The sequence below is a fragment of the Lissotriton vulgaris genome, chromosome 3_1 (genome assembly GCF_964263255.1).
Source record: "Lissotriton vulgaris chromosome 3_1, aLisVul1.2, whole genome shotgun sequence".
Taxonomy (NCBI): domain Eukaryota; kingdom Metazoa; phylum Chordata; class Amphibia; order Caudata; family Salamandridae; genus Lissotriton; species Lissotriton vulgaris.
This window is the reverse complement of record NC_141689.1, coordinates 2,026,566,711-2,026,582,761: the sequence shown is the minus strand read 5'-3', so window position 1 is coordinate 2,026,582,761 and position 16,051 is coordinate 2,026,566,711. Positions and strand designations below refer to the sequence as shown.

The following is a 16,051-nucleotide window of genomic DNA, read 5'->3' as shown; positions in this document are numbered from 1 at the left end:
TCGTGGGTCTGTAAGGCCTGATCCATTTGTTAAGTATGGGCGGGCCGGTATTGTGGAGAACCTTGTGGGCAAGACAGAGGGCCTTGAAAGCGACCCTTTCCCTAATAGGTAGCCAGTGCAGCTTCCTAAGAGCGGGCCTGGCAGATGATCTGGCCGGGGTGTTTGTTAGGAGTCGGGCTGCGGCGTTTTGGGCTTTTTGCAGGGTTTGAAAGGTGGATTCAGGGGCGCCCAGGTAGATGGCATTGCTGTAATCCAGCCTAGATAAAATTAGGCCCTGGATCAGCATGAGACGCGACTGGAAGGGCAGTAGTGGAATTACCTTCCTGCAAGACTTAAGTAGACCGTAGCATATACCGGCTGTCTTTCTTGCCTGGGACTGAAAGGTAAGGTCCGTCTCAAGCCATACTCCGAGACTTTTTACCTCCTTCTTGGGGGTGGGGGGTTCCCCCATGCAGGCGGGCCAGATGTTAGAGGGGAGGTTCATAGTTTTTAGTCCTAGGAGCAGGATCTCCGTTTTGGAGCCGTTTAGCTTCAAGGCGGAGTCGCTCATCCACTTATGTACGCTGGAGAGGCAGTCGTGGAGGTTGGAGGGCTCAAGCTTGGGGTGGGAGAGTGTCACCACCAGTTGTGTGTCGTCAGCGTAGCTGACGATAGTGACTCCAAAAGGTGAGACGAGTTCCTCCAGTGGGGCCATGTAAACGTTAAACAACGTAGGGCTCAGGGAAGAGCCCTGAGGCACACCACACTGGAGGGGAATGGAGGAGGAGCGGCTTTCGCCTTCCCATACTTGGTAGGAACGTCGGGAGAGAAAGGACGATAGCCACTTAAGTGCTCTGCCCTTGACCCCAATATTCTCGAGACGGTGGGTTAGGACCTGGTGACTGACCGTGTCAAAGGCCGCACTTAGGTCTAGGAGGACCACTGCTACTGATCCTCCTGTGTCGATGATTTCCCTAGATCTTTCTACGGCTACGAGGAGAGCAGTGTCCGTGCCCTGACCTGGTCTAAAGCCTGTCTGTGAGTCGTTGAGGAGATGGTTTGACTCGAGGTAGTAGGACAGATTTTTGTTCACGAGTTTCTCGGCCACTTTACCTATCCACGGGAGGAGTGAGATAGGTCTGTAGTTGGACAGGTCAGTGGGGTCGAGCGACGGTTTCTTGAGGAGCGCTTTGACGACCGCTTCCTTCCAGTTGGAGGGGACCTCTCCCTGTTCCAGCGAGATATTGATCAAAGCTGTCAGTTGGGGGACTATGGTCTGCGTGATGTTTTTTGCGAAGCGTATAGGGACAGGATCGCTAGGCGCTCCGCTCTTGGTTGAGGTGAAAATGGCCCTAACTTCCTGTTCTGTAACTGGGCCAAGTGACTCCAAAAAGGGTGTGTTGGCGGGGGGCATCAGCTCCTTGACTCTCTCTGAGGAGTCAGAGTTAGCGGGCGGGAGGGAGGTGAGAATTTTTTTAATTTTATTGTTGAAGAAGGAGGCCAGCTTAGCACATTTTTCCTCAGCGGCTTTGGGGTCCATGGGTTTCAGAGGGGGGTCCGGGACATGAAGGAGTTCTTTGAGAATTGAAAAGGTCTCCTTGGACGAACAGGAGGAGTCTTTTATTCTTTCCTCATAGTAAGTTCTTTTGGCGTCTTGTAAGGCTCGTTTGTATGCTTTCATGGAGTGGTGGTATGCACTTTTCTCTTCTAGTGATTTGCTTTTCCTCCACGTGCGTTCTGACTTTTTGCATAGTTTTTTCAGGGCAGTAAGGGCGGGTGTGTACCAGGGAGCGGGGCTAAGTCTTTTGACGTGTTTGAGAGTGCTGGTCAAAGGAATGGAGCTGTCTAGGGGTCGGACTAGCCATTCCATGAATTCTCTGTTCGCGGTGTTAGGGTCCGCGGACAAGGGGGTGATGGTCTCGCGTAATTTAGTCTCCCATTCCTCAGGTAGTAACTTATGCCATCGTCTGGCTTGTATCCTTGTTTTATGTTTGAGCGCTGGTGTCATTTCGAGTGACCAGTGCATGAGGATCAACATATGGTCGGTCCACGGTAAAGGCGTGGGGTCTTGGGCGCACAGATTCCCGACGTTGGAGAATATGGGGTCCAAGAGCTGACCTTTCTCATGGGTGGCTTTGGGGTTTTGCAGATGGAGGTCGGCTGTAGCGAGGTCAGCGAGCAGGTTTGCTGCGGCCTTGTCAGTGGGGTCCAGAAAGTGCATGTTAAGATCCCCTAATAGGAGGAAGTTAGAGACTGAGGTAGTCTTAAGTAAAATGTGGTCCATCAAGGTATTGGTGAATTCGCCTAGAATGCCTGGTGGCCGGTACACCAATAGCCCGGAAAGGGAGGAGGAAGGCGAGATCTGGATTATGAAATTACAGTTCTTGCAATCTTTGACAGTCCCGGCCTCGATTCCGCATTTGAGGTGGTTCTTGTAGAGTATGGCTAAGCCGCCACCTCTACCAATTGGTCTATGTAAGCAACATATTTGATAGCCAGGGGGTGTTGCATTAGCCACATCGAAGTCACTGTGCGGGGTCAACCAAGTTTCCGTCAGAAACAGTAAATCCAGCATAGAGTCCTGGACGAGGATGTTGATTTCGTGGGCATGTTTAACTAATGATCTGCAATTAAGAAGGCCGAGCCGGAGTCCTTGTTGGCGTTCCGTTTCCTCGGGTCTGTTGCAGAGGGTGCATTCTACAAAAGGGTTGTCTTCCTTGTGGACAAATTTGCACTGGGGATGTTTTTTCCGGTTCCAGGCAAGCAGTGAGCCTCTGGAGTATGAGGTGCGGTTTTGTGGATCGGGCATAGTGGCTGGGCCTAAGGCCCTCTGGGCCCGGACGGGCCCAGACGGGCTTGCCTTTGGCGCGCCTTCGGCGCGCTGACGGCGCGCCCGCTGCGCCCGTCCGCTGCGCATCCTGGCGAGACACATAATTTATATATGTGGGAGGGGCGTCACGGGGGCGTGGCCAGCTGAGGTGGGCGTGTCTTACGTCGCGCCTCGCCCTCGGGAATGGCGATGTGAAGTATCAAGCGTTGCAGCGCTAAATCCGCTGTTCGTGAGCAAAGGGGTGAGTGAATATTAAAATAGACAGAGTATCACACAACAAAGATTTTTAAAAATGACAAGCTCACTCCCGGCTTCCGCCTCAGGAGACTCGTGGTTCTAAGTGTCGCGCTTTCCAGCTGCGCGCACTATTTATACCCGTATCAGGGGGCGTGGCCAGCTGAGGTGGGCGTGTCTTACGTCGCGCCTCGCCCTCGGGAATGGCGATGTGAAGTATCAAGCGTTGCAGCGCTAAATCCGCTGTTCGTGTATACCATGAGATTCTCACTGTGCTTACATCTTAAGGCAGCTACTGTCAAACATCTGACCAAGAAATACAGGGGGATATGTCAATGAAGTGGCGGAGCGTGTCGTTAGCCTCCTGATATTAACAACACGCTTCACCACTTTGGAAACGCAAGGCTGGGCCATATTTACAAGAATGTGGTGCAGCCTTATGTTTCCCCCTGCGATGGCGCTAAGTTCAACAACCAGCGTCAATGCAGGCACCTTTGCGCCAGAGTGTACTTCCTGTACATAAACAAACCATGGCATTCTGCTTTTTTCCATGTGTGCTACACAATGCAGCATGCATAGAAAAAGCAAAAACAATGAGAAATAATGCATTTCCCATAAAAAATTAAAAACTCAGAAATCACCTGCACTCTGTTTCAATGAACCTCTAAAAGCAGATAAGTCTAGATGTAAAAAACTTGAATGTATTTGGAGAAAGGATTATTCTCCCACAGCAGGTGCTGTCTATAAAAAAGAACTGAAGCTCTATCTTAAGACTTGTGCCCTGACTAGGACCAGCTATGTTGCTAGGACCATTGCAGAAGCTTCCAACAAATCTAAGGTACTTTTTGGTATATTGAAAGATGTTGTGGGCTCTCAGACCTCCGCCAAACCTCCTCCCCTGAATAGCGATCAATGTGAAGAACTTGCTCAGTTTTTCTCATAGAAAATTGAGAATACCTATTTACATATATTGGAACAGAGCTGTAACAGCTCTTCACCAGCCCCCGGCCTGAGTGATATTAATCACCTTCCAATCCCCACGTATGATCCTTTACTTTCATGGCCTGATCTCACCCCAGAAACACTTCTTGAGATTTTGAGTAAAGTAAAATCGGGCACACCTACAGACCCTCTTCCCATCTCTATACTTAGACTATTGGACACCCCACAGCTCTCAATCATCTGTAAAACTCTTAATCTTTCATTAAAAAATGCCATAGTCCCGGCCTGTTGGAAACATGCCATGGTGACTCCCCTGTTGAAAAAGCCCACTGTGGACCCTAAAGTTCTTTCAAATTTTCATCCGATTTCTCTGCTGCCGGCCTTCTCCAAAATTTTGGAGAGACATATTCATTACTCAAAAAACATATGTGCGGAGGGTCAAAGGGGAAATAATTTTATGACCTGTCAACTCATGCCCCTGCAAACAACTTGAAAAACACCAAAGGAGAAGACCAGGTCAAAGGTGGTGTCCTGTCCTGTAAGTGTGCGAAAATCTATGGACACACATGTGAAAAAGAGATAAAGAGTCTTACTGGGCTATAGGAGTCCCATCAGACCACCCATTATGGCGGCATTTCATCATATGGGAATTAGTGCTCGTTCCAGGAATCACCTGGATCAACTCATGGCAGTGCATGTGTCGAAACCGACAAGTATAGCCACAGTAATGCTCGAAGAAATTCAAAATAGAAAGTCGTGCAGTGCTAATGAAAAAGTGCTAACTAAAATTGACTACCCAGATTGCTAACCGTGATTAGTCTGGGTGTCAAGATTAAAAACACGCCTAGTAGTGAGTGAATAAGACTACCTGATGGCGATGTGCAAGTGGTCGACTAGTTTCAGCTAACGGGAGTATTGCTCCAGCTTTCATCAGGACCTAGAGAGATCGTATATGAGAAGCTACTGCAACACAAGTAGGGGGGTATATACACATGTGAGAGCAAATATGTTGTAAAGATAACATGTAGTATACTTAAGAAAGTCATGTCTCCCCCTTTGCAACTTGGAACCCCAGTGTCCACTGCTCACAGGAAAGGAACTTCTTCCTGGCAAAAAACAGAGAAAAAATACATTGTATTCATTCGCACAAATGAAACCACATGACGCCACACACAACACCAAGACAGGGGACACCAGAAAAAGTCTTTTTCTTTTGCACACCAGAGCGGGGCCTCCATTTCCCGAGCAGTTGCCGGGCGAGGTGAGGTCTTCACCCACACAAAGCTGGGTGAGTTCACTTTGAGGAAATGCCTCCTAGTGATTAAGCTAATATGCTTATATGTTGCGCAGAACGCAAATTGTCTCTGCAGGTGTCCCCTGTCTTGGTGTTGTGTGTGGCATCATGTGGTTTCATTTGTGCGAATGAATACAATGTATTTTTTCTCTGTTTTTTGCCAGGAAGAAGTTCCTTTCCTGTGAGCAGTGGACACTGGGGTTCCAAGTTGCAAAGGGGGAGACATGACTTTCTTAAGTATACTACATGTTATCTTTACAACATATTTGCTCTCACATGTGTATATACCCCCCTACTTGTGTTGCAGTAGCTTCTCATATACGATCTCTCTAGGTCCTGATGAAAGCTGGAGCAATACTCCCGTTAGCTGAAACTAGTCGACCACTTGCACATCGCCATCAGGTAGTCTTATTCACTCACTACTAGGCGTGTTTTTAATCTTGACACCCAGACTAATCACGGTTAGCAATCTGGGTAGTCAATTTTAGTTAGCACTTTTTCATTAGCACTGCACGACTTTCTATTTTGAATTTCTTCTAGCATTACTGTGGCTATACTTGTCGGTTTCGACACATGCACTGCCATGAGTTGATCCAGGTGATTCCTGGAACGAGCACTAATTCCCATATGATGAAATGCCGCCATAATGGGTGGTCTGATGGGACTCCTATAGCCCAGTAAGACTCTTTATCTCTTTTTCACATGTGTGTCCATATGATTTTCGCACACTTACAGGACAGGACACCACCTTTGACCTGGTCTTCTCCTTTGGTGTTTTTCAAGTTGTTTGCAGGGGCATGAGTTGACAGGTCATAAAATTATTTCCCCTTTGACCCTCCGCACATATGTTTTTTGAGTATTGAGAGCAACGTCCTGTTGCGGGTCTAATTTATAGATGTCAACCTATCTTGGTTGACATCACCGAGCTCTCCCAGTCTAATTGTGATGGACTCTTCTTGCTCATCGCTCCCGGCCCCTTCCGTCTCATAAGTGGTTTCTGGCCGGTTTCTCTGGCCTCGTGGCACTTCATCAAATTGTCACACTCTTCTGAGTCCAAGTAATTTCAAATTCTCATGTTACCACACAGGGTTTTTACAATTTGTCTAATCTGCATTACGTTTGTAGCTTTATTTAACCGTTATAGTATTGCCTTACATACCACATCAACTCGATACTGTTCATTATGGATACAGTGACACCCCCCTGTTGGTTGATCATACAACATCGATCAAATATAGAGGGATAATCGTGCTCCCTCTTATAACATAGGCATTAAATTAATTTCGATCAGTATTGTATCATAAACAATCATTGTGCTCTATAATTCGAACATTTATGACAACCACGGGTGTATTCATCAGGTCGCGCGCATGCGCGAGTTAATAGTGTTTTGTTTGGCACTTCCGCGCATGCGCGATAAGATCAGTGCCGGCACTTGCATTAAGGGCTCTTAATTAGTTTGCTTTTGCCCACAGCAGTGAGTATTCTTCTCATTTTTAGGCGTTTCTATAGAGAATCGGTTTTTGACCACATGGCCATGTTCCATGTTTTTACTGGCTGACGAGTGATTCAGCTCTAATTTAAAAACGATCCGGTCCGATCTATGGGTGCCTCCGCTTCCGCTCGGATTTAGATGCGAGGTACCGACGGAAAGGTAAGCCTAAAGAACTACCATGGATTATATTGCAGTGCGCTTTTTTTCTTTTTAAAGAACAGTACCGATAGCGAGTGGTGTTTTATATTATCCATAGCAATATTGGCATACTGGTCTCTCAGTGTCCTTATGGAGCACATTATTTCTGGCGCTTGTGATATCAGTAAGTCAGAGTCTTTTGACCTTGTCTTTCTACCAGCATTTAACACGGTACCTTGAGCCTCATACAGTATTGACTATTGGTGGATAGCTGTTGGCTGATGGCACTACTTTGCCTTCAGTTTCCCCCTTAAGGCAAGCATATACCACAGTTTTCTAGACCCTTATACTGTTTGAAACTTGGTAGGCAAAGTCCTCCCCCCTAGAACTTTATGCTACCAAGAACTGTAGGTGGGAGAGCGACGGAGGGGACTTTACTGACGAGTTGGATATGAGTCTGTCACACTTTTAATGGGTTAGTGTGTGTAAAGCGATTCGGCTAGACACATAAGGTATGTGTGCTAATATGTGTCTTTTTCTTTTGCACACCAGAGCGGGGCCTCCATTTCCCGAGCAGTTGCCGGGCGAGGTGAGGTCTTCACCCACACAAAGCTGGGTGAGTTCACTTTGAGGAAATGCCTCCTAGTGATTAAGCTAATATGCTTATATGTTGCGCAGAACGCAAATTGTCTCTGCAGGTGTCCCCTGTCTTGGTGTTGTGTGTGGCGTCATGTGGTTTCATTTGTGCGAATGAATACAATGTATTTTTTCTCTGTTTTTTGCCAGGAAGAAGTTCCTTTCCTGTGAGCAGTGGACACTGGGGTTCCAAGTTGCAAAGGGGGAGACATGACTTTCTTAAGTATACTACATGTTATCTTTACAACATATTTGCTCTCACATGTGTATATACCCCCCTACTTGTGTTGCAGTAGCTTCTCATATACGATCTCTCTAGGTCCTGATGAAAGCAGGAGCAATACTCCCGTTAGCTGAAACTAGTCGACCACTTGCACATCGCCATCAGGTAGTCTTATTCACTCACTACTAGGCGTGTTTTTAATCTTGACACCCAGACTAATCACGGTTAGCAATCTGGGTAGTCATTTTTAGTTAGCACTTTTTCATTAGCACTGCACGACTTTCTATTTTGAATATCTTCGAGCATTACTGTGGCTATACTTGTCGGTTTCGACACATGCACTGCCATGAGTTGATCGAGGTGATTCCTGGAACGAGCACTAATTCCCATATGATGAAATGCCGCCATAATGGGTGGTCTGATGGGACTCCTATAGCCCAGTAAGACTCTTTATCTCTTTTTCACATGTGTGTCCATATGATTTTCGCACACTTACAGGACAGGACACCACCTTTGACCTGGTCTTCTCCTTTGGTGTTTTTCGAGACATATTCATTCCCACCTAGCCCATTTCATCGCAATCAATGATATACTTCACTCTTCCCAATCTGGTTTTCGCCCTGGGTTTTCCACCGAAACCACTCTTCTTGGCATCACAGAAAATCTTTGGCATCTCTTAGGCTGCGGAGACACAGCTGTGGGGATCTTACTTGACCTCAGCGCAGCTTTTAACACCATTTCCCACAACATACTCCTCAGATCCCTCGCCTCTATGGGCATAGTTGGCCAGGCTCTAGACTGGTTGATATCCTTTCTGACTGACCGGACTTTTCAAATTTTCTCTAATACGGCCACCTCTAAAATCCACGCATCCCCTCACGGAGTTCACCAGGGCTCGATCCTCAGTCCTCTTCTTTTCAATCTATATGTCACACCTCTGGCCCCTATTGCAGAAAATGCAGGTCTTACCCTATTTACTTACGCCGACGACTCCCAGATTGTTTTCTCTCTATCTCATTCTGACCAAGCTCCCACCTCCCTCCTTCAGTCAGGTCTTAGGGAAATATCCAATTGGATGAACCTTAACCTACTCAAACTGAATGGAGGGAAGACTGAAGTCCTGGTCTTAGGTCAAAAACGAGACCTCTGGAGCCCTAAACATTGGCCATCAGAGATGGGCGCCTTACCTTCACCATCTGAACATGTGCGCAATCTGGGAGTGACCGTGGATAACGACTTAACAATGCAATGCCAAGTAAACTAAGTGTCAGCCATTTGCTTCACCATTTTGCGTTGGTTGAAGAAAATCTTCTGGATGCTGCCACCTGACACCCAGAAATCCGTAATAAATGCCCTGATACCTTCTCGGTTGGATTATGGAAATGTACTTTACTTAGGGGCAACCAAGGCAGTAACGAGACGTCTCCAACTAGTTCAAAATGCTGCTGCGCATTTGCTATGCGGCAGTCATAGAACTGATCACATCACGGGGCGCCTCCGCGACCTTCACTGGCTTAGAGTGGAAAGTCGAGTCAAATTTAAAACCTTGAGTTACATGCATAAAATAAAGACAGGTAGTGCACCTAGTTATTTGCAATCTCTTGTTAAAACCATCACACACCTGCACGCTGTCTCCGTTCCTCATCGCAAGGCTTCTTTTGTGTGCCCAAATACAGACTTGCCAGAATGGGCGGCAGGTCTTTCTCCTTTTTAGGCCCTAGACTTTGGAATCCCCTTCCCCCTAACATCCGTTTAGAGACCAGTTATGTCCGTTTCCGTTGAGCTATTAAGACCTGGCTCTTCAACCAATAATCCCTCAGTTTGTCGGTATCCCTTTTTCCTTTTTTGGCTTACAGTCTCCTGTAGCGCTGGGAAACCCTTGTGGGTAGCTGTCGCGCTCTACAAACTCAGTAAATAAATAAATAAAATACAATTTCGCCAACTTAAGACCAGGATTTTCCCAGTCTTAATTTTAGTGCTGCCTCCTATGTACGCCACCCTTGTACATAGTGGGTAGGGTCAAATACAATGGGTGTTACGGTGGATCACCCACCACAACACCCACTGCTTACCCCTTTCACTCTAAACCTAGTGTGAAAGGGTGCCTTAAGTACAAGGTAGTGTTAAGTCAAGTTAAATGGCTTAACGCTGCCTTTTACATAAGGCAAGGCCCCTATCGCCACGGGACTGTCACAAAAAGTGACGTTCCCATGTCGATAGGGGCTTGAACATATGCCCCACAGTGTCATCAGGGTTTGGGACCAAAATGTAGGCGACACCCAAGTATTGGCAACTGGATGTGTTGTGTACATATTTTAGATCAGCCCCCAGGTAGTCCGAATTGCAGTCTTAAATACTATCTGTTTGGGTGGTATATATTGTGAAATGGAAAAAAGTAACAATATTGTAGGTACTGCCGATATTTTCAGTTACTGCCATCTTAGCCTGGTAGCAGCCCAGTGGAATGGTACTTCACTGTGTGAAGTTTTACAGCTGGGGCTTGGTGTTAGTGGATCTTTCCGCAATAGGTGGTATTGTGTGGCTGGTAGTGAATTCCTGTATCTCACAAAGCTACAGTGACCTCCCTCCACCCCAGCATATTGGGTGTGGACTTTCATCAAACAGCTTGGAACCATCAGCAAATATTCAAACGTCACTCACTAATACTTAATGTCATGTACTGAAAAATTAATAAAAGGCCATTTTTTAATTTGTTGAACTGTCCTAAGGCATTTGAAAGATTGTTCATGAGAACAGTGTAACGTCATGATCACATGGCTTTAAACAGTGACCCTACCTGATTCTTCTGTGAAGCCCCATCCTGTTACCCAGCAGGAGGAATATATTTTATCCTTATCAGCCTTCGCTGGCAGGCAGATTGGAAGCTGCAGATCTAAATGACAAAAGCAAGATTAAAACAACGTTTCATGGTTTTTTCTTTTTTAAATATGATTTCATTCATTTATTAATCTTATATTTTCCAAACCACCGGTCCGGAACAAAATATTTGTTTTTTGTAATTAACTATGTGATGCAGCAGTACAAAAAGTTCCCTCGGTGGTGTTTAGCAATCAACATTCTTGTTTACCTACAAAAAGAGGAATAAGTCAACTGTACCACCTCCTCGATTTCGCACCTATTTACATTCAGAATACATCTCCACGCACAGCAGGGTTATTAGTAGTCAGGTTATTTTCATTTGGACTCCTGTCTATAGTGTGTTTTCCTTCAAACCGGGGAGACTTCATCAGATGCAAAAATAAAAAAAAACAGAAATATATTCAATATCATCGGTCTACCACCTATATCTAACTGTTCGCATTGACGCTGTTGCTTCCTGCCCAATTTTAATGAGATTCGAGCCTAAATGTAATTTCTGCCCCATTCCTGTTCACGCCTTTAATGTTCTAGACGTGTTGAAATAACATTCTCGCAGTGCGTGGACAGACTTTCAGAAAGCAATATTCTCCTCCCTTCTGTGGCTGGGGACTTCCAAAAAGCAGTATTCTCCTCTCTTCCGAGCTGGGGGCAGATTTCGTTGATGGGGACCTGCGTGTGCTGAATGAAATTCGTTTTGCTTTGTTTATTTCAAAGCACACACCGGTCTCCATCAACGAAATTAGCCCCAACCGCAGTGACATCAGCCCCCAGCTCGGCAGCATGCCAAAACGCCCGATAGCCAGTCCGGCCCTGAACCAATGTTCCAGGATAAACATGGTAGAGATCACATCAATTGGTTTGATTTGATATTTATTTGTTTATTTTTTACAAGTTTTAAACAAGTAACATATAGACCCATAGGAACAACAGTAAAGTCCTAACTTTGTGAGCTTTCATTAAATATTTATATGGCATTTCCCGTTATGGAAGCTCATTGACCACTGCTCGATTAATATAAACAAAGGCAACAGTTTGGACTTGTTTTTGCATGTATGTGTTCTTTGTTGAAATGACCGTGTGTCGCTGAGGGATATGTTTGGATGTGCACACAGAAAATACATAGACTCCCTTATATACACCAACAATATCGAGAATCAACCACACACTCACACAGAATACACTTAGAAAAACACATGCCTCAGAAAACACACACACAGTACATTCAGACACATGTAGATGCTTTTTGGAAACGAGAATTGATTGTAAACTGAGGGTCCTGCCGTTCAACATTCGGTAGAAAACTTTCAGGTCAACTAGTCCCAGGGCCAAGGCTGTGGATGAGCAAACCACATCTCACGGTGCTGTCTTAATTACAGAGAAATGAGTAATCAACATATTTTATGTTAGAAACAGAATGTACATCATAGAAAAATTCAAAAAGTCTTTAAACCCATCGCCGCAGGGCTAATTCCCCCGTGGCGCAGGGGAGGGGGGCCGTGCGCGGCGCCGCGGTGCTGATGACGAGCTTGGCTCATCATGCAGCACGGTGGCCTTGTGCTGATGACGAGCTGAGCTCGTCATGGCCACGCCCGCTCAATGGAACGCCCAGCACAGCTGGGTAATTATCCCCGCCTGGGCATTCCGTGGAAGTCCATGACGAGCTCAGCTCCTCACCAGCACACACAGCAGTGCTGCATGACGAGCTGAGCTCGTCATCAGCATGCAAGGTGTTAAACGTAGATTTGCTACAATGCTGGGTAGCATTATGATCAGATCTAAAATAAAGTAATGTGTCAAGCTCACCCACTCCTACAAAGCCCTCCACAACACCGGACCTCAATGAACGAATCTCCTTCCACGCCCCCAAAAAAGACATCTGCTCAGCATACTTCGCCTTAGACCCCGTCCCTCATTTCTACAAGACCCGAGCAGGTGGAAGATCCTTCTCCTACCTCGCAGCCAAAACCTGGAACAAACTCCCCCTTAACCTCCGACCAACCCCGACACTGCACCAATTCAAAAAGGACCTCAAGTCCTGGATCTTTGGATGACCCCAACAGAGCTGCGCATAACCCCCCATCCTTCAGCGCCTTGAGCTCCATCATGAAGTCAAGAGTGCAAGACCAATCGTTTAGATAATGTATACAGATAACTTCCTGCATTTTCAGATACAAATTACATAATAAAGTAATCGAACAAACAAAAGATTTAGGTCCCCTCTTCTTTGAAAACTCTGTACCTTCCCACCGCAAGCTCCTGAGAACATTGGGGATCCTCTGCCTTGACACCTTCGGTCAGTTGATCACCGTTGTATGATTTTGGTTTCTTTAAGGCAGACATAGTTTGAAATAACTGTTAAAGACATTTTTTCGAAAAACAGGAACTTTTCATCACACAGGCCTACTAGACTCCCATCCACATCCTACTTTCAACAATTTCATAGAAAAAAAGAAACCAGTGTCATCTTTTGATGCAGACCATTTATTTGTGTAAAACACTCAATAATTTTAATTTACAAACCTTCTTAAACAGAAATATTACCCTGCTCATGAAAACTAACTGGATTACAGTAACATAGGGCCAGATGTACAACGGGTTATAGCATTCATAAATCATCTGAATTGGTAAATCAGAGTGTTTAGGTATGCCAAACCCCTTTTTCCAATGTTCTAAACGCATTTAGCCATTCAGGGAAGTGTTTCCAAATCACTAAATGTGTTTGAAAATTGCTCTATTTTAAAGCAATCCCAAACATGGTGGTCTGCTGACCTCAGCAATCCGCCATCACTGTGATGCCTGTGATTCCTAATGGGTCACAATTTGTGACTTCACTTGTTATTCATGAGGTAGGTCAAATTTTAACAAGCTAGGAATCAGTAATTTGTGAATTTACTTATTAGTACAATGGTCCATTTGCAAATGACCACATTGCCCGGAAAAATACTGGTTGCAAATTGCGACCAGTATTTTGAGGCCAGTTCTTACTATATCTAACCATAAAGGGCACATGCATCAAGGTAGACTTCTGCGATTTCTTAATTGCGATTATTAAGGCATCGCAAAAGCCTATGCATGTAGAAATCTCTAAAAAAGTTGCGATTTCTAAACATTCCTTAATTGCGACTCGCAAATTGCGAGTCACAAATAAGGAATGCCTTAACATTCATTCCTTTAGGAATGAATGGGAATTACATTCGCAATTTGCAAGTACCGAATAGGTACTCGCAAATTGCACATGCAATTTCAACATGTTGCATACACAAATGGCCCAAGGGCACGTGTGTAGGAAATGGAACTTTAAAAAATGCCCTTTAGTGCATTTTTCAAAGTTTTTGCAAATTACCATCAAGTACAAATTGATGGTAATTTGCGACTCCTATTAGCGAAATCGCAAATTTTTTTACTTTAATGCATTGCATTTAAGGAATCTCAATTTGCGATTCCTTAAATGCAATTGCAATTTAAGTAATCACAATTTTTGCGATTTCTTAAATTGCGATTTTTGCATTTGGGAGGATGCATCCCAAATGCAAAAATACTGGTTGAAAAGGGGCAGATTCTGAGAATCTGCCCGTTTGCGACTGGTTTTTCCTTTGATGCATGTGGGCCTAAGTCATTTCCCATATCTTACTATCACATGGATGGAATCATAGCGCCACCTTGTGACTATTTGTGGGTATTACAGAAATACATTACAATGGAAGCTAGAGCATAGGACTTACTAATGTGTGTTGAATATTGATATATAAGTGAAAAGCAATGCACTTCTTTTCTGTTGCATACACGCAGGCCCTTCAGCATGGTTTCTCCCCTTCTTTTGCTATTTCTATCTTATTTCTTAAAACATCTATCACTTATGTATAATATAATATTGAGCGCAATATACTTTTATGCACTTCATGAAATTATGCTAGCTATTTATTATTGTTTTTTAGGTCTAGTCTAAACCGCACATGCACAGTCTCTTCAAGATCTCTTGTTTTCTGTCAGTGGACTGAGATCCCACCTACTGCTTACTATTTTTCATCTTCATTTTCACTCTCATTCACATGCTATTAATTGGTCTGCCACCAAAGGCTTCCTTTCCCTTCGTGTGTTTGTGCGCCCCCGGAGCATGGACCCTTTACTTTTCTCCTTTCACCGCTCATATTTGCAGGCACCACCTTTTTTCTTTGAGTTTAGGTGCTCTACCTGAGTGTGTCTTTTTCAGCATGCTCTCACATATACTTCTCCACCCTCTGCAGGCTGTCTTCTTGCCTCCACCTGTCCTCCCTCTGTTGTTATTGTCCACCTACCACCCTCCCTCTTTTCACTATTACTTGACCTTCCTTTGGCTGTTGCTTACTCCCCACCACCCTCCATCCTTTGGCTGTTGTTTGCCTTACCAGCCTTCCCTCCCTCCACTGTTGCTTAAAATCCCCCACATGGCCACCCTTGTTAACTTTTAAAATCCAACAACCCACACTCTTAATCCTTCCATTGTTTCCTAAAGCATCCAACCTCACTTTCCTTCTCCATTGTTGCTTAAAACCACCCGCATGAACTCACTCCTTCCTTCCATTGTTGGCTAAAACCCCTAACCACCATAAAATAAAAGCACTATGATAAGACACCGGTGGCCACATCATAGTGCTTTACTCACATTATGTATGATGCTTTCATGCTCCATGTGAGATTATTCCACTTTTTGCAGTCAAACTTTACCCATTTAAAGTCAGTAGCATACTGTTTTTTTGTGATTCCACAAAGCATATACGTTTTTGCCAATGTAAAGATTGTTTTCCCAGTGTCTGGCCTCAAATTTGATTTCTTTCTTTCTTTATGTGTCTTATTTAACAGTAGTTGTACTGTCTTATGTTACTTAGTTGGATGTAAACATCCACCAAGTAAAAGTATTTTTATTTGTCCACAGAGGAGATTTGTTTTTACTTAATTGACATTTTGTTTGGTGCATTTGTGCTTCTTATCAATGGTCACATGTGCGCACTTGGAAGTAGAATTTACAGCAGTCCATGATTTTGACAGGGGAAATAATTATACTCACCTTTTGTTCTAATTTATTCTGCCATTCATATAAGTATTCCTGGCTACGTGTGCATGCATTTAAATGTAGCCAATACTAGTATACATCTTTGCTTGTGGAGCAGCTAGTTGCAGAGGCACATTAATGTATTCCATGCTAGTAACCTATTTGCTCATAAGGATGAGGATTATTTCAATGTTCTACAGTACTGTTAGAAATTGGTTTCTGGTTGGCAGAGGCATGGACCTTGCACAAGAAAAAGCCACAATCCTAGCTAGGGAAAATCAGATACACACCATATCCTGTGCTCACCCTCTGGTAGCTTGGCACAGAGCAGGTAGGCTTAATTTAAGAGGCAATGTGTAAAGTATTTGTGC

General features: G+C 44.7%; 1 protein-coding gene across 1 annotated transcript in view; it reads right to left on the bottom strand.

Annotated features, from left to right (window-relative positions):
• LOC147728762 (plasma kallikrein-like) overlaps positions 1-16,051 on the bottom strand; it is a 507,358-nt gene that overhangs the window by 133,447 nt on the left and 357,860 nt on the right. Inside the window, exon 13 of the mRNA XM_086962552.1 lies at positions 10,569-10,664. Coding sequence (XP_086818678.1) covers positions 10,569-10,664 — 96 coding nt within the window. The remainder of the gene's footprint in view (positions 1-10,568; positions 10,665-16,051) is intronic.